Source organism: Schistocerca serialis, chromosome 3 (genome assembly GCF_023864345.2).
Source record: "Schistocerca serialis cubense isolate TAMUIC-IGC-003099 chromosome 3, iqSchSeri2.2, whole genome shotgun sequence".
Classification (NCBI taxonomy): domain Eukaryota; kingdom Metazoa; phylum Arthropoda; class Insecta; order Orthoptera; family Acrididae; genus Schistocerca; species Schistocerca serialis.
In genome coordinates this window covers 94,468,784-94,487,935 of record NC_064640.1, presented here as the reverse complement: position 1 = coordinate 94,487,935, position 19,152 = coordinate 94,468,784, and the positions used below count along the sequence as shown (strand labels likewise).

At 36.6% G+C, this 19,152-nt stretch overlaps 1 protein-coding gene across 1 annotated transcript in view; it reads left to right on the top strand.

The window, feature by feature from the left end:
- LOC126469758 (talin-1) overlaps positions 1 to 19,152 on the top strand; it is a 204,141-nt gene that overhangs the window by 88,199 nt on the left and 96,790 nt on the right. The window contains exons 12-16 of the mRNA XM_050096984.1: positions 3,613 to 3,701; positions 8,443 to 8,586; positions 10,842 to 10,950; positions 14,078 to 14,283; positions 14,542 to 14,811. Of these exons, the coding sequence (XP_049952941.1) occupies positions 3,613 to 3,701; positions 8,443 to 8,586; positions 10,842 to 10,950; positions 14,078 to 14,283; positions 14,542 to 14,811 (818 nt within the window). The remainder of the gene's footprint in view (positions 1 to 3,612; positions 3,702 to 8,442; positions 8,587 to 10,841; positions 10,951 to 14,077; positions 14,284 to 14,541; positions 14,812 to 19,152) is intronic.

Here is a 19,152-nt window from a genome sequence, read left to right as displayed (position 1 = left end):
CTTTTATAATCTGAGCAATAGAGTACCTCACAGGTTTAGGAGTGGATGAAAAATCATTAAAAAAGTGTTTGGCTAATTTACATCATGACACATAAAGATACTTAGAATTATTTTAAAAATTGTTACAGTGGATCATAGAATGAAGAGCCAGAACATCTTTAATTATACCTCAGATGAGCATCATAATTTTATGTTGGTATGCACTAATGCTTTAACATTGGTTCCCTTGACTTCTCAGTTACTATCCTTTGCAACAAATTCAGATTTTGCTCTTCTAAGAAACTCTCTTTTTGCTGCTGATCTTCGTACACTCATTAGGCTCTGTGGCAGATGAGGTGTGAACATGACATAGGCTCCTTGCCCACTCTGATTCCCTCAACAGTCAAAAAATGCACACATTGGTGATAAAAACTTTTCAGAACATGCAAGACTTCCCTAACAGCTAGTCAGAAAATCATGCGTTAGTGGAAGTGACAATCTGTGGCTGTGAAGGACAATACATTGTGGTTAGTGAAACAAGTGATGCAACTGTGTTTTACTTTCTTCTAGCCATATTGTTAAGCCAAATTCCTTCAGACCTATCTTCATATAAGTTATAGTCATGTGACACAGGACTTTATACTCTGACAGGTAGACCATCCAGTATTCTGTTCTTCAAGTTTGCTTGTCTCAGGTTTCAAGAAAAGACATTTTTCACCTTCATTATATGCACAGGTACTGATTGTATTGAGTGCCCTAATACCAACTACAAACCAACCTATAGATTTCCTTCTTTCTCAGAAGTTGCTTCTTATTTCCGAAGATGTTCCAACTGTCCATACTTGTCAATGTGCTAATTACTTCCAGCTGCTCCAAAACTCTTTTACATAGACTTGATTGTGAATAACTTTTCCTCTGGGGGTCAGAATAAGCTCCAAAATGGGATCTTCAAATTATTAAAGCTGCATACCACTGCTGCTTTCATTTCCCTCCACAACTTACTCCGTATGAACCATGTTACAGATAATACGTACAAAAATGATTAGAGAAGAACTACATACTCTTCATAACAGAAAATGTTACAGCAAAAATTATTGGTAAATGTTTGATGAACACAGAAGACAGGTAATGTGTGGTAATTGTGCCAGAGTCTGAGGAATGCAAGAGGAGAGTTCTGCTGCTTGAAGTGAGACAACATGTAGCTGAATGTTTGGAATATTTAGAGTATAGGGCCAGAATAACATTATAACATTTCTGGAAGAAAGGGATAGTTATCCAGGCAAGAAACAGAAAATATATGTGAACAATAAACAGTAAGTAGGGATAAAAACACTGGTTTCATCAGATACAGCCAAAAGCGGTGGTGGTGGTAGTGGTGGTGGTGGTATTTTTTAAATGTTCAACTGGCTTTGGACATAGTAATTAAGCTTTTGTGGGCATTATACATCAGAATTCCTGATTATGAATTAATTCTTTCAGCTTAATAGTCACATGTTTTTAGAATGGGAAAGTAAGGAACTTACACTGTTGTACTATGTTTGATGTAAAACTACTCATGATGATAAAATTGAATTAAGAGCTATTGGAGAAAATGGAATGTATAAAAATTCAGACTTTGGACATCCTATTGTGATTTCAGTTCTTCCAGGTTTCAGTAAAGAACTCACAGTGAATTAAGCAATTGTGGTATTCAGTCTGCCATATTAGATATTTGAGAGCAAGAATTTACTTGCATATTTAAGGATCCCATTGTTGATACAATTTTGCAAAAAAAAGTTATTATTTGTACTTGTCTTGTAAGCTGTTCTCATTCAGATGTTTATCTTCCCTTTTCATATTTAATTACAAGAGATCTTTTGTCAAAAATAAGTCGGGGCCAGTTTTTAGGTTTGTTGTACAACCAGAATGTTTATGCATTTACACCGAGGTTTGCACTGAGGTGACAAAAGTCATGGGATACCTTCTAATATTTTGTAAGCCGTCTTTTGTCTGGTGTAGTGCAGCAACTCAATATGGGATGGCTTCAGCAAGTCATTGGAAGTCCCCTGCAGAAATGTTGAGCCATGCTGCCTCTATAGCCATCCATAATTGTGAAAGTTTTACCATTGCAGGATTTTGTGCACAAACTGACCTCTCAATTACATCCCATAAATGTTTGATGGGATTCATGTTGGGTGATCTGCGTGGCCAAATCATTCACTAGATTTGTCCAGAATGTTCTTCAAACCAATCACAACCCATTGTGACCTGGTGACATGACATAATTGTTGGGAACAAGAAAACCGTGACTGGCCGCAAATGGTCTCCAAACAGCCGAACATAACCATTTCCAGTCAATGATGGGTTTTGTTGGATCAGGGGACCCAGTCCTTTCCATTTAAACACATTCCACACCATTATGGAGTCACCACCAGTCTGCAGAGTGCCTAGTTGACAGCTTGCTTCCATAACTTCATGGCGTCTGTACGACACTCAAACTCTACCATCAGCTTTTACCAACTGAACTGGAACTCATCTGACTAGGCCACAGTTTTCCAGTCTGCGGTCCAACCGATATGGTCACAAGCGCAGGAGAGACACCATAGGTGATGTCGTGGTGTTTGCAAAGTCACCCACATCGGTTGCCTGCTGTCATAGCCCATTAACGCCAAATTTCGCTGCACTGTCACAATGGATAAGTTTGTCGTATATCCCACATTGATTTCTGCAGTTATTTCCTGAAGTATTGCTTGTCTGTGAGCGCTGGCGACTACGCGAACACTGCTGCTCTCTGTTATGTGAAGGCTGTCAGCCGCGGCATTTTTCATGATGAGAGATAATGCCTGAAATTTGGTATTTTCAGCACACTCTTGACACTGTGGATCACAGAATATTGAATTCCCTGAAGATTTCTGAAATGGAATGTCCCATGCATCTAGCTCCAACTACTTTCACATTCAAAGCCTGTTAATTCCTGTCTTGCAGCCATAATAACGTCAGAAACCTTTTCACATGAATCACCTGAGATCAAATGGCAGCTCCGGCAATGCACTGCCCTTTTATATCTTGCGTACATGATACCAACACCGTCTGTGTCGCTGTTCGATGACTTCTGTCACCTTAGTGTAGATTTGTGTGAACTATTAGATGGAGGAAGTTCAATTACTTACATCTTACAGCTGCTCAAATCTCCCTGCAACAACACCACATATTCTAGTTTTATGTACTGTGTTTCAGCTCATTTTAGAGATGAAATGTTTTCTGTCATTGTTGTTATTAGGTAATTCTAGATACAACCACTAACTGTGTGTTGATCTGTGATTTGAAGTACTGTAATATTAAGTCATATTGGAATGAAAATGTTGTCCATTTCTTTAATTACAAATATTAAATTAATTCAGATTGCTTTAACATTGTATTTGCAAATTTTTTTGTTGTTGTTTCTGAAAGACACTGACATTAATGTACACTGTATCGGTCTTTGAAGGTTACAAATTGTTTATTTTATTGTTAGAAAGTCAGTTATAAATTGGTAACTCTTCATGTCTTGAGACATTTTAGATGCTTAAAATTGTTGTGGGAGGTATTTCCCCAAATCACAAGTTACCTGGGATGACAAGTGTTGCTGTAATGGGTGTGTGGTGTGGTGTGCAGGTGCACGTCCTTATGGCACGGGCCACATTGCTGGTGCACAGCTGACGACAGTGAGCGGCCAGGTCAACCTGGCCCACGTGCCACCAATGGTAAGATGTATCTCTGTTACTTTACATACACTCTGTTACATGTGAATGTTGTGAAATGCATTTGTATTGAAAGAAAACCTATGTACATTCTCAGTGCTATTCAAAATTTGGTACTTCATGATGAGAGAGAGCTTCCAGAGCAGAACCTGGCTACCATTAGTAACATGTTAGTGATTAATGCCTTATTTTGGATGGAATTTTGACAAAATATACTGGAACATATGTGAGAAAAACAGGACTACTGACAGTACATACACACATTTGTCATTCGTGTACACAATTTGCCTGACCCTTCCCCTCTCCCACCACCTCCACACACACACACACACACACACACACACACACACACAGAGAGAGAGAGAGAGAGAGAGAGAGAGAGAGAGAGAGAGAGAGAGAGAGACTGTGATGTGAGACTGTATTCCTGCAGAAGTTTCCATTATCACAGAGTAGTTTTTGGTGACTAATCGGTAATGTAATATAAAAAGTTCAGTCAGGAATTTGCTCTTCTTTAATTTGACCATGAGACTATAATTTTGATGTCATGTTTGTATTAATAATTGTTGTCACTGTTTTATAACAATTTTTAACTCGTCTGCAGTTGCAGAAGTCATACCTGGAATCAGTATTCTATTATATATTTTGTGAGTAATATGCCATTTGGCAGTATGGCCTTGTAGGTCATTGGTTCTGCAATGGTGGTTTGAATGTCATTCACATTGCTGAAGTGTTGATGGAAGTTACTCAGAGTGTATGTAAAGTGATTTGTGTACGTAAATTTCTCAAGCTGCTGCAAGCCACTGACTTTCATGTACTCATCTTCAAGTTAAAAACTTAGTTCTTTTCTTCTTTGTTGCATGCCTCACGTTTCAATAGATTGGATGCCAGGGAGCAGAGTAGGTACATATGAATGGATAATTAAAAAAAAAAAAATCAGTAATTTGATGTAACCACTTCTGGGAATAAGACATGTTTCCAGTTGAGAACTGTAGTAAGAAATGACAAGCAGTTTCACTGGGTAGAGTTGTTATCTCAGACTTTCAAATTTTCTGATTCCTCGTGTAACACCAGTGTGTAGTATTTTTAACTCTTGACATTGTAAACTTGCCTTGTCTCTTAAGCTGTTTTCATGCACATGGAACTGACAGAGTCTGAAGTCTCAACTCTACTCAGTGTAATCAGTTTATTGCTTTCTGATTCTTATTGTGGATTAGTGGTGACCTGCCTGTTTCTCATTATTTTGGGTGGTGTTCTTTCTTTCCTTTTTATTTTGTTTTAAACATTCTCACCAGCTTTGAGCAGTAGTTGTCCTAATGTCAAGTAGACTTTGTACTTAATTAATCCTATTTTATTATTGCTATTCAATGTTTTAAAAATGTGAAAGTAACTTTTTAAGAGACATTGAAAGAGTGAATATTATTTTGTTTGTCTTGATCTTTATCCAGAAAACACCCAGACAAAGCAGTTACAATGTGGGGCAAAACTAGTAGTTTCAAGTTTTTGCGTGATGCATATATGATAAGAATTCACTTGTTCTCAACAGATACTCACTAGTTATACACCACTTCCAGCATATTTTTATGTTGAAATAAAATTTAGTTCCTTCTTCCAGTGCAGTCTGCTAGCTGTCTTGTTTTCTCAGAATCAATATAATTTTATTCTCAGATTTAGAATCTGTAGATGGACTTGGATGGTGTGATCAGTGTTCACAGAATGGAATTGGAACCATTCTTTTGCCAGAAATTATTGAATGTACATGGCTGAATAGATGGAAGCATATAACTAGTAGCTGTAACATTATTGGCTGTCTAACAGTCTCACTTTGTTGATATATGAAAACTTCCTCTTTTTTGTGCCGACACTCATCATTTTACCTGTGACTATTCCTTTACTGTTATGGCACAATTTATGTTGCTGATATATCTGTGACAAGCATGTAGCATAAGTCTGTGTTTTCACCTTTTGGTCACAACATGTTTTTTTGTTTGATTTTCACTTGATCATGTGACACCTTGTATATATAGCTGTACTGGCAATTTGACCCATGTGTGTAGTGATCTGGCAGCGAAATAAAATTGCTAGTTGCTCACCAATATTTTTGCAGTGTTCAAGATCTGTCAGTTGTTTGTAATGCACCGCCCCTCTAGGACGAGGCTTGGTGTGATTCTAGAACAACTCTGTCAGTTTGAAAGCCCATCTCTCACTTCTTGTTGTTTCCCTAAGTTCATACAGTAAACAGGTTAGTGCTTTACAATTAAGTAAGCAGGGGATTTACCATCGTAATCAGATGTAGATGCCTGTGTCATATAACTGCCCTATTTTATTTCGTGCTTCAAATTGTGCTCCTTCCATATTTTACAGTTTTCACAAGTGGAAGTGTGTTCATTTATATGAAAGGGGACCAAAAAGACACTTTTCAAGATATTGCTAGAAAACAAAATTGGATGGAAGTTCATTCATTACTTACAGATAACTGTTACTGGGAAACATCCAGTTCATGAGGATGGAAAACGAGCAACAAGTCGAAAGTTAGCTGGTTGGCGACTTTGCATCAAATAATTATTTGATTGAAAAGTATGAGATCTACATAAAAATGATAAAAATGTAATCCCAGGCAGTGTCTTGCAAAACAAACTGCGAACAAGAATGACACATATATCTAATTTGACCAATGTCAACTGTCTTGAATTCATTGTAGATTCTTCTACTGTAGTGAAGAGGGGGGGAAAAATGGGGGGGGGGTTGTTGCTGTTAATTTATGGCTTGGAGAAAATCAGATCTTTTTTACAAGGAAAAATATTCATTATACCATTTCGCATTTTGTATCTCATTGTCTCAATTATATTACTGGTCACATCAGAAATGAAGAGGGGGGGGGGGGAGGGGTTGGGGGAGAGTGGGCAAGGAAATGAAGTGTTTTACCCTGTGGCTATTTAATGAGGTAAGACATGAAGAAATGACAGCTAAGGAATATTCTATATGCTCATCGCATAGACAAATATAGGAGTGAACATACTTTATCAAGTGTAGTTTGTGCAGTACAGTTTATTCTAATTATTTAACAATATGTCCTATTTTAAAATATACAGATCAGTATACATTTCTGAAGTATTTTACTACTTATAACTAAATTTATAGTTAAATAGCCACTAGTAAGTGCAAAAAATCATCAAAAGTATCACTTCAATACAGACATTTAATTTATATTGTTGAAGCTGTCTACTATAAAATTCACTTTTTTGCTAGTATCATTGGTGTTAGGTATAGGAATATAAATAGTTTGAAGATTAGGTTCTTTCATCTACAACGCTGCAGGTGTGCATTAGAGTGTATAAGATCATTAATAACTGGTTGACTACCACATGCTCCCTTTTTGCATATGTCCATTTTAGATTATGATCAAGGAAAAAGTATTTCTTTCTCTATATTTTGCCATTTTGTGAGGTTGCTCTGGTTAAATCATTGTTTTTGTCTGGTTTTATACTCTGAAAACAATAACTGTCATCAAATTACCCTATACTTTCACTCCGGAGTGAGTGAAACTGAATTTCATATGTGGGAACGTGAAAATTCTTCCCTGTGTTTAAGAAGATATTTTGCATTCAATAATATTGCCATTAGCTGCTAGTTCGTAGTAACATCTCTAAAAAGTCCAGTGACACACAGAAGTAAATCTTATCTGTTTGTTTGCATTGCTCCTCTTAGAAATGGGAATCCATGTTATCAGTTGTTAACTTTCATACAATTTTCAGGTGTTCTTACCATAAAACTTTTCGTATATTATGCAGAGTTCTTGTCTTAAGCGTTGTTTTGGAATTAAAACAAAAATCTGTGTGCTTTTTGTGTGTGATTTCTCTTGGCCCCAAAAGTGCTTGTTTAAAAGCTACTATCTGCACTATTCACATCATGCTCATTAACACATTTTATGCTTTAGAGACATGATACTTTCAATTATGCTCTTAAACAGAACTTTGAATTTTTGTATCACATCTTTATTGCTATCTGAGTAAAAGTTTTGGTACAGCTTTTGATGCCTTCTTTAGGCCATAATTTAATGTTGTTATTCATACTGGTATATACAAGATGGAATAATTTAGGAAATCGTGCAAATTATTATGTTCATTTTTGAAATCCTTGCACATCTAACTGTGCAATACCAGTCTCAGCAGCTATAAACCTTTGGTAGCTTCAGTGAAATAATATATTATGTCAGAGGCAGATGCCCTATGTCCATATGTAGATTTACTGGGATGGTTATGCAACATGTTGAAGTTCTTGTAAACTATAACATCAATATCATTGTTACAAGTACATAGTTTGACTGGAACTGTAGTATGGACATCTGCATACAAAATTCTTTCTGTTACTTGAATGGGCACTTGATACTTTTTAGTTAGTTATTCCATCACATATAAAATGACACAAAATGTGCAAAGCAATGTTTGAAATCTTTCAGCTACCTAGAAGCAACCTTGCAATAGCACATTATTAACACACAAAGAATCATAAGAACTTTCTGCTAAGACAATCACACAAACTGTCCAGTGAGGAAGTTATCAACAATGGAACATAAAAGTGGTAGAGATTGATAGTATCATTTTAAAATTCTTTTATTAAAATAATTCAAGGTGTGGAAAGTTGAAAGTGCAGACTTCCTTCAATTTACAACTCATGGCTATTATTTTCATTTTTTAGGGAATAGATACTTTAGTTTGGTGAGATATGTTTATATGTTTTTGTGCAGGTACAGACAACAAAAGTGACAAGTGTATTGACAGAACCACAACGTGCCCTGCTGGGAACTATTAGTGCTGGCCACGACATCATTGATTCTGCAGGACGTGATTTACAGACTAAAGCAGAGGTTCCACCCTTAGGATCAGACCCTGTAAGTACCATAATTGATTTTAGAAATAAAAATCTTTCATTAATTTTTCTTACTATTAGATTGTGGATTTGCTTGTAAGGTAATTGTAAACTTTCACAACCTGGCATGTTTTCTCCACCTCTGTGACCTCTCCGTTATTCTTTTTTTCTTCCAGCTCGTGCAGAACAACCCTATAGCCTCAAAAGCTCAAAATTTAGGATTTATCTGTGAATTTATTTGTTGAATGTACCACAGTCTTCACAAACTCTTATAAGCATGGCTCATGCATCATTAACAATATTTATTAACAAAACCAAATTTATAAATTTTTATCTTTGTTTATGTCTGCCTTAATGTGGTTAAAGTTTTAATAAACTTGGAGGCTTGTTATTTTGATAAGCTCGGTATCATCTTATTGGAGGTAGTATATTCTTGTCTTTCTCTGAACTGGAAACTGGGTTAGCCAGCTAGTTATTGGAACACTTGCAGTTTAATGTGGATTCTGAATAACAGCACATTTTGGCATTCTCATTAACTCAGAGCACTGGTAGTGATACAGGTAAAATTAAAGAGCCAGGAAAAACTAGAAGATAGAAGTGAGTTCTTTATTATTTGTGGAATACTATACTGTTTTGCTAAGGAGGTAAAAAAATTGTGTTACACACCCCCACAGAATATTTAATGTTTGTGTTCATACACATGTTGACCTTGTCAGTTTGTCTCCAATATATAATAAGGAATGTGAGTTTGATTTCGGTGTTGTATATTTAAAAATAATTTTGGCTTTTGTCATTCTAGCGTATTTTTTGCAGCCTTGTGTTCATTATTAATATTCACTCACTTCCCTTCAGTGTGATTAGTATTATATAGCACAACAAAAATTAAAGATAAGAGAAAAAACACTAAATGGGAGAAGTGATCAGTGGTTGTTTGATATAGCAAACAGGTTATCAGTATATATACAATATAATTCAGAAGAACAAAGTGAATCCCCATAAATGAAATCTGAACACATGAAAAGAAAAGTGTTGCAGATGAGGACAGAGATGCTTGTGAGCCAATATTTCAAATAATATTAAGTGTGATCGAGGCAGTTAATTCAGTACAAGTACTTCATCATGGTCGCTGATCTCTGTAACAACTTTCTGTCATCCTTAGTTGTGATATTTTGTTGTTGTTTTTTTTCTTCTTCATCTGAAGCAATAATGTCATTCAATTCAGGCCACTGTTTGTTTTTGATGTTCTTTTTTCCATATGCACTAATTTTCATGAGCAACTCCTGATGGTAATAGTGTGCAGAGCCATGTGAACCATTTTGAACTCCTGATGATATGCTCTGTCACATTTCTCCATCTGGTTTGCTATTGGTAGTTTTCTCTCCATGCACCCTGTGTAAATGCCCACCATTTTATATACCTACATATATTTTAAAAGTTTACTGTATCATCATGTTATGAGTGCTTCATTCATCGCTATTGTACAATACCTGTACTTCTTTAATCTGCTCTTGTGTGAGAGTGATTAGCAACTGGAAATATTGTAAATAATGAAACTTCTGGGCATTAAAACTGTACACCAGACCAGGGCTAGAATCCAGAACCTTGCCTTTTACAGGTAATGCTGTTACTGACTGAGATATCCAGCCATGACTCATGACCTGCCCGCACAGCTCTACTTCTCCATATTACATAGATCTTCTGTTTCTACATCAGTCATGATTTGAAATTGTCAGTTGCATACATTTTATGAAGTCCTATGTATGATTTAATTAAAGGCATTCTGGGAAATTACCATAGGCTGTGAACATAAAACTCCTTTATCCCATTGGAGCACGACTGGTTTCAACATTCTTGGTCATCATCAAATGTAAAGTAAAGGACAGTTACTTGATGGTTTGTTATGTAGTTGTCCTTTACTTTGTACTTGATTCTGACCAAGAAGGTTGCACTTTTTTCCGCATCTCCCTGACTCACTTTATAGATTGTCCACTGCTAGTTCTGCCACCTTCCATCTGTGAGTGGTTATTGCACGTTGATGTCAGAGGTAGGTGGTGGTCATATTACTGTGACTGGGCTGTGTAATAGATTTAGGTATTGTCACATTTAACAAGCTACGACTCCATAAAGTCTAAGACAGTAAATTATGAAGGTTAGTATTGTTAGGTGAGGTAGTTATTGGTGTCAGTAAGATATTATTGACATATATTATTTATAGCAAATTTAATATGATTGAGTTTTGCTTCGGATTACTACTGATATGCAAATGTCTTACCATAGGCTTCGCTGAAATGGAAGGAATCTACGCTGGATACAAACAAGCAAAGTGTAAGCTCACAAATTGCGGCCATGAATGCTGCTACAGCACAAGTTGTTACATTAACTTCAGGTAAGTCCAGTCCATACATTGTTTTGGTAGTAGATACAAGTGTAATTATCTTGTAAGTGTGTAGTATTGTTTCATAGTGGCGTAGCCTTTAATCTTTTTATACTGTATTTATGTTAAGGACCCATCCAGATAGCAATGCATGTTAAAGCACTGCTTCCAGGATGGGAAGGTGCACTGGCCCCGGCTCGAGTCTGCTCAGTGGATTAACGATAAGGGTCAGTGTGTCTACCAGCCTGGATGTGGTCTTTAGGCAGTTTTCCACTTCCCACTAGGTGTATACTAGGCTGGTACCAAAGTTCTGCCTCAGTTGCAATATTTGCAAACATTTCGAAAACTTCACTCACTTTCACAGGAATAATACTATGCACAGACAGTTGGGGTGAACATATTCCGTTCTGGGTTTAATGGAACGGTGAAAGGAAAGACATACAACCATCTGTAAAACTAACCAAGTCAAAGCTATTAATAACTATGATGACCCTGTGTCAGTATGGACAAAGCCACATCCTGCCTCGGGCATGGATGTTTGTGCTGTCCTTAGGTTCGTTAGGTTTAACTAGTTCCAAGTTCTAGGGGACTAATGACCTCAGCAGTTGAGTCCCATAGTGCTCAGAGCCATTTGAACCATTTTGACAAAGCCACAAGAGAAAGAAGATTGTATTTATGTTAATGGTTTTCTGATACTTCCTTGTCATACTGATGTAACAAAATTCAAGTTTCACCAGCTTTTGATGCTTAAAAAGTCATAGATTTTACATATCTCTACTAAAGTTGCCACCTTAAAGTTCATATGTATAATTCGATATTCTTATGCTGTCTGATAATACGAGCATGATGCAGCCTTTTATTTCATTGGTATTATGTTCTGTTCTGACAAAACCTTTAATTATTTATATGTACATGTTCATTAATGTAAACCTTTCATTCCACCTTTTAGGGCCTGTAGAGGTATCATACCATGTCCTGTGTCATTTTGTATGCAATGATTTGTAGCAGTTATTAAAGCAGTTTTATAATGGAGTAGCTATGTAACATAACATCAAAGTGACAATTGACTCACTTCATTAATCTTGAATAGGCTACATGAAATGTACCAAAGTAAAAAAATTAATAACGATGTACTATTATATTTTTATTTCTGCTTCTGTTACCCTATAACATTTACAGGTTGACAAAATAAAATGTGCATAAAAGTATTTATGAAACTAATGAAGAATTGAGACTTGTTAATGAACAGGAGAGCTGCCCATCACAGAAAATGCTAGAAACAGTGATTTTGATGCATCATTCGGATGCTGTCGCATGCCTGTGCATGTGCATCTCCTGCATGCTCTGTACCAAGTACTGCGCTGTGTCATCACATTTTGTGTATGTGTGAGGAGTGACAACTTAAATGAACACAAAATGGCACTCATGATAAAACAGCATGTGCTAGTTGTCAGGTGTTTTCAGTGAAGTGCAGTTCGTGGAAGACATGTGTGGTACTGCTTGTGCAAGAGTTTTAGACTGGAAGTGTTTTGTCAGGACCTCCAGAAAAGTCAGTGGTGGAATACTTAGTGGCAGAATGGTGTGAAATGGCATTGTAACAAACAAGCCTCCTTACTATCTGAAAAGATTTAGAAAACCAGAAAACATTGCGTAAGTGAAGAAAAGCCTGGAACAAGACCCAACAGCATCTCAACTCTGTTTATTACTGCAATTGGGAATTAAAATGTCTTGTGATCTGTATCCTTGCAAAATTACTGTTGTGCACAAGTTCGCATATCGAGTTCGTCCTGCAGTTTCTGAATGAAGTGGAATCAAAACTTTTGAATCCTCAGTTTTTCATTTCTTCAGATAAGGCCAGGTTCATCCTGTCAGGCTAGGTAAACTCACATAATGTGCACCATTATCCATCAGAAAATCCCCATCAGGACTTTGATGGGCACTGACATAATGTCAAGATCGTTGTTTGATGCATGACGTCTGGTGTCTGCATTGAAATACAGTTCTTTCACAAAACTGTTAATGCTAACTTGTACATCTAGGCACTGTTTAATCCATATGTGGATCACCTCACAGAAGATGAATGACTGTGTGGATACTTTCAGCTAGACGAGCAGCAGCAACCAATGCCTTGATAACCTTGTCATTACTGTGTGATGCATTCAGTGAAGGGACGACAGTCGTCAGAGGAAGTGTAGTCTCCTGGGCACCTCAGTTGCCTAAGCTCTCTCCCTGTAATTTTTACCTATGGGGCAAACTGAAGGGTCAGGTGAACCCAAATTGTCAAAATTACTGGAAGAGCCTCAGCAGAGCCTTGAAAATGCTATGGCCGCTGTCCCTCAGGCAGAGCTGCTACGTGTATAGTGCAGGTTGATAAATCGAGCACAATGCTGCATTGACTTAAAGAGTGGTGATTTCCAGCATCTTCAGTGATGTTAATTAACAACAGTAACTCCACTGTTTATACTGTTATGAATAATTTCTGGGCCAATTTCATTTTGCCTACCCTGTGGAAAAGTCAAATTTGGTGCTACAGAACAATGCTGAAGATTATATGAGTAGATCACATAACTAATGAGGAGGTATTGAATAGAACTGGGGAGAAGAGGAGTTTGTGGCACAACTTGACTAGAAGAAGGGATCGGTTGGTAGAACATGTTCTGAGGCATCAAGGGATCACCAATCTAGTATTGGAGGGCAGCGTGGAGGGTAAAAACCTTAGAGGGAGACCAAGAGATGGGGATTCAGAAGATGTAGGTTGCAGTAGGTACTGGGAGATGAAGAAGCTTGCACAGGATAGAGTAGCATGGAGAGCTGCATAAAGCCAGTCTCAGTACTGAAGACCACAACGGCAACAACGTGGAAAAGTCGTGACCAATGTCATAGTATCCTTCAAACAAACATAAATGTACAGTGTTGACAGAAATATTACTTTCATTTACTTTCTCAGTCCACAGCATTCTGGTTCATAAAACTTGAGCACTGATTATTTCATCTATCACTGTGCCCCAAACCCACCCCCGCGTTTTTCTTTCACCCTCCAGCAACTTTGTCTTGCGTAGTGCAGTATTACCTTCTTGTTCAGAATTAGCGAATCATCCTCACACTTTGCACTAAGATTGAATTTTGTTTATTCATGTAGGACCTGCAGAAGATGTGGATCACACTGCTGTTGGTGCAGCCATTACAACAATTACAAGCAACCTGCCAGAGATGACACGCGGTGTGCGTATGATAGCAGCACTGATGGAGGATGACACATCTGGAGAAAAACTGTTGGATGCAGCAAGGCGTTTGTGTTCAGCTTTTAGTGACTTGCTTAAAGCTGCTGAACCAGAAACTAAAGAGGTTATTATTGAATTACGCCTTTGTTTATTTTTGGTTGATTCTTTGTTTGCAGTTTACACAACCTAACTGCAGGTGTCTTGCAAACATCAAATTTTGAGCTACGGATCCTTAAAAAATGATATGGAGATCATTCTTTGTTATCATAAAATAAAGTTTGGTAGGATCTCATATTGTTCCACTACTTAGTGCTACCAGTAGCTGCATTTGATTTTGGAGTTGTTTTGGCAAAAATCTGAAAATTTTTCTTTTTTTCCCCAGCCTCGTCAGAACTTGCTGAATGCAGCAAGTAGAGTGGGCGAAGCTTCACACCAGGTCCTGACAACTATGGGAGATGGTGATGAACAGAGTCGAGAGCTTCAAGATCTACTCTTGAGCCTAGCCAAAGCTGTGGCTAATACAACAGCTGCACTTGTTCTGAAAGCAAAGAATATTGCAGCCACGTGTGATGAACAAGCGACACAGAATCGTGTCATAGGAGCTGCTACACAATGTGCATTAGCTACCTCCCAACTTGTTGCATGTGCCAAGGTATGTCAAAATTGCAAGTCTTACTCACGAATGACTGATGTTTAAAATGGGAGGAGAGAATTGAGTATACTCAGTTTGTGTTGTAAGTCTGAGACATGATTGATGATGACTTTTGGATGTATAGTACCTAGTCTGCCTTCTGTCTTCAGTGTTTTGTTCACAAAGAGATTTTAGTACCACATACACATACTTAGTTTTCATCTGTAATCCTTGTATCAGCACTTTCTTGCTCCACATAAAAAGATCCTTGTTCACAGTGTAGTTTTGACTTTCTGCATTGATAACTGTAATAATAATAATAATAATAATAATAATAATAATATGTGCATAAATGTAGATGACTACTGCCAAACATAGGAGATGCTAACCAGCAGACAAACATTTAGAGAAGACAATGAACTGCTTAGCTTCTGGACAAATTTCTTCTACAGAGTTAACACACACACACACACACACACACACACACACACACACAGCAAGTAAATTTACCATTTTTTCCTGCACATCTGTCTACTGTTTAGGACCTATTCTAGGCAGTGATCTATCCAAGTATAAATCTTACACCACTCCTGAATTTTCCCCTTAATAAATAATAATAATAATAATAATAATAATAACAATAAGACAATCAGTTGGTGACACTAAACCAGTCAATCATTATATGTGTTCATGGCAGAAGTTCTTTAAAACCCATATATTTAGAGAGTTTACTTATTATCAAAAGCCAAGTTTTCTGATTTGCAAATAAGAAGGAAGCTTCCCTAGTATAAAAATAATATTCCTAGCCATGCATGTTCTTAGGAAACAAAAAGAAAGCTGTAGTCGTGTGTTGCTATCAGTTAGCCCCACCAATTCTTTCACAGCCTCTTAGACCCTGCCTGATAATTAACACCCACAGCATGTTACTTAATATCTTTGAGGTTGGCAGTTGTGTGGCATTCATACACAGCAATGGAATGTGTATTTGTGTGTGTGAGTACTACATAAATGTGTTGTTTATGCTTACAGAATTTTATGATTATAATAATTTCACAGCTTAATTTATGATATGTTGATTACTTCATTATATGGTGTCTGTAATAAGATTGACAGTATGGGAGGATAATGCTGACAGATGTATACTAGTTACAAATTTCTTGTTCTATGTAAATGTACATGAAACATTTATCAAATGACCATTTCAACACTGGATTTTTGTTAACTGTTTTGGAAGCTTTGCAACTAGATAGTACAGTGAAGTGTGGCAGCACTACCACCAACATTCCTGTAATTACTTATGACATGCAGTTAGTTATCTGTAATAAGTCAAGCCTCAGTCAGAGAACAAAAGTCAGAAGAAATACTTCTGTTTCAACATAACATGATGAAATTGTCGACGAAAAAACAATTAATTTTCTTATTAAATGTTTGAAGAATACATATCACTACTGTAATTATCATCACAATTATTATTCTTATGTCTGCAGCTATTTATTTCTTCTTTCCATTTTGCTTCTCAGTTTCCATAGATTTGTTTTCTGAGTGTTGCATGTTCATTAATGTATTAGAGAAAGAGAACATCTGTTGATTTGGAATGTAACAATGTTATGTAAAGAATAGTTGCTACTCACCATATAGTGGCACAAATGTGACATTGATTTCAATGAAATTTTGTTTTAATTACGTTTAGCAGTACCATAATTCAGATTTCAACTTGAATTGTGGAATAGTTCTGTTTATACTTGTTTTTAAAGTAGTCATTTTGTATATGTATCAAATGGGGATACTAAAATACTAGTGCCATCATAAAATTCTTTGTTTTGCGTGGTGTATCAGTGATAGAAATTCATTGAAAATTGTTGAAGAGCCTCCTCCTTCATTTTCAACATTAAAGAAATGAGAGTTTTAATTTGAACAATCCACAGAAAGGACATTCCAAAGTTAAAAGTACAGGTGAAAACGCCAAGAAAGTGCACTATACTGTGTTGAACAGTTGTCAGTTACAGTTGTATGTATTAACCAGCTGACATCATAGACACAGCAGAAGAAAAAATATTCTGCATTTTACCCAAAGAATGATATATGAGAAAATGTTTGTGCAAAGTGGGTGCTACTTTTGTCGAATATTGACCAAAAATAAATTTATCAAGTTTGCTGGTGATGGCAGGGTAAAAGACAGAAACATAAAAGATTTTGAGTGCTAGTCATTTTACTGTAGATGATACATGGGTCCACTCTTTCATTCTCAAATTGAAACAACAATCAAAGCAGAGAGGGGCTTGGAAGTACATGACTGTACATAAAAAAAGATGATAAAGTGTATTTCATGTACAAAAAAAAAAGAAAGAAAAAAATTGATCAGTGTTTACTAGGATACAAAAGTGATTGTGTATTATCTTGCAGAGACTGAAACACTACCCAATCAATATTAGACAATTTTTCTGAAAAAAAACTTGATAAAAAAAAATCACAAAGAAGTTCATCATGATGATTGATGCACTTGCCTTCAAAAAGACTTTGGCCATTTTATTTGAAGCACAAAGTGTTGGGAGATTCACTCCATTTTCCTTGTTTGGCACCCTCTGGCTTTCACGAGGCCCCACGTCTAAAGAAATTATTGACTGGGTAATGTTTTTAGTCCAGCGATGATGATATTGATGCCATAAATGTAAATTTTGCAGACCTTTCAGAATATTGCATCAAGATTTGATCTTCTCTCTGGAAAGACATTGGACAAAGTGCACTGCACACAGTAAAGAAGATTGCATATTGGGATTAAGAAATAGTTTTTAAGTACCAAGCTAAGAAATGTTCTTCTTGCCCTCCTGTCTGCACTTTTCCTCTTGGTTCCCTTGTCTTTTATTTTATATTATAAAGTGTGTATTAAAATCTCTTTTTACCTTGTCTAATCTTTTTGTCTCTATATAATGGTTATACTCAACATTTTGATAATTTTCTTAACATATTATAGTCCTTGTCTGCTCATATAGTTTTTCCCATTTGCTGGATGTAACAGTTACCTCACCAACCAGCCCCTTTTGGTAAACGTATTCCTTATGCCTCTTTCCTTGTCTAGTCTTTCTGGAACCTCATCATTTGACATTTTATCTGACCAATAATTGTTTTAACATTCTGGTGTAGCACCACATTCCAAATTCCTGGTTAGCAGTGAAATGTTCTTCCTCTTCCACCAAGTTAGGTGATTCAGTGGCTAAACCAATGATCTTACATTCAAAAGGAGAGAGTTTGAAATCTGTGTCCAATTGATCAGAACTTGTGCTCTATTTCTGATAACCTCATTAACAACATGACTTTAAATCATAATTGTCCTTTTTTCCTGTTACCTTTGTTTTCCTACATAGCTTCTTTCACAAACAAGTATTAAGGTGCAAACTACAATCTTGCTTTTACATCCATCGCAACACAAACTTATCTTCCATAGTCTTCCACAATATATCTCCTTAGGTTTCAGTGGATGTTTTAGTTTATCATGCACGTATTTTTTATCTGAATGTAAAATAACTTGTTCCACATTTTTACAATTAATCGTGTAAATGGTGAATGGAACATAAAACTAAATAGGTAACTATCCAAACAGTCCTAGATTCAAAACTTCTTATTCCATTTTATATCACTCTGGACACACAAATTTTATGGAGATACCTGATTTTTTTTCCCCTCTGTATGTCACTAAATATAAAATCCTAATTGCTTCTCTTTTAGCGTTACTTATCCAGAAATCAAACTGATCTTTGTGCAGTACCTCTTCAATTTTGTTTTTATTCATTTTTATTTAATGTAATAGACACACAAAATCACTTTGAAACTGTGTGGCAAAAGGGAATCATATTTTCTGTATGTTCTTGACAACATGTCTGTTATCTCCCCCCCCCCCCCCTCCCCCCCAATTGTGATTTAACAGGCATATTACCGAGTGAGGTGGCGCAGTGGTTAGCACACTGGACTCGCATTCGGGAGGACGACTGTTCAATCCCGTCTCCAACCATCCTGATTTAGGTTTTCCATGATTTCCCTAAATCGTTTCAGGCAAATGCCAGGATGGTTCCTTTGAAAGGGCAGGGCCGATTTCCTTCCCAATCCTTCCCTAACCTGAGCTTGTGCTCCGTCTTTAATGACCTCGTTGTCGACGGGACATTAAACACTAACTACCTGCCATTTAACAGGCATATTAAAAGAAAACATTGAAATTGATGCGAAATTAAATGAAATTCTTGCAATCTGTGTTAAGTTGGATAATTTCTATCTACATCTGCATGGATACTCCACAAGCCACCATATGGTGCGTGGCGAAGGGTACCTTTCTATAATCAAAGTGTGTCATTGGTAAATTAAATTGAGAAC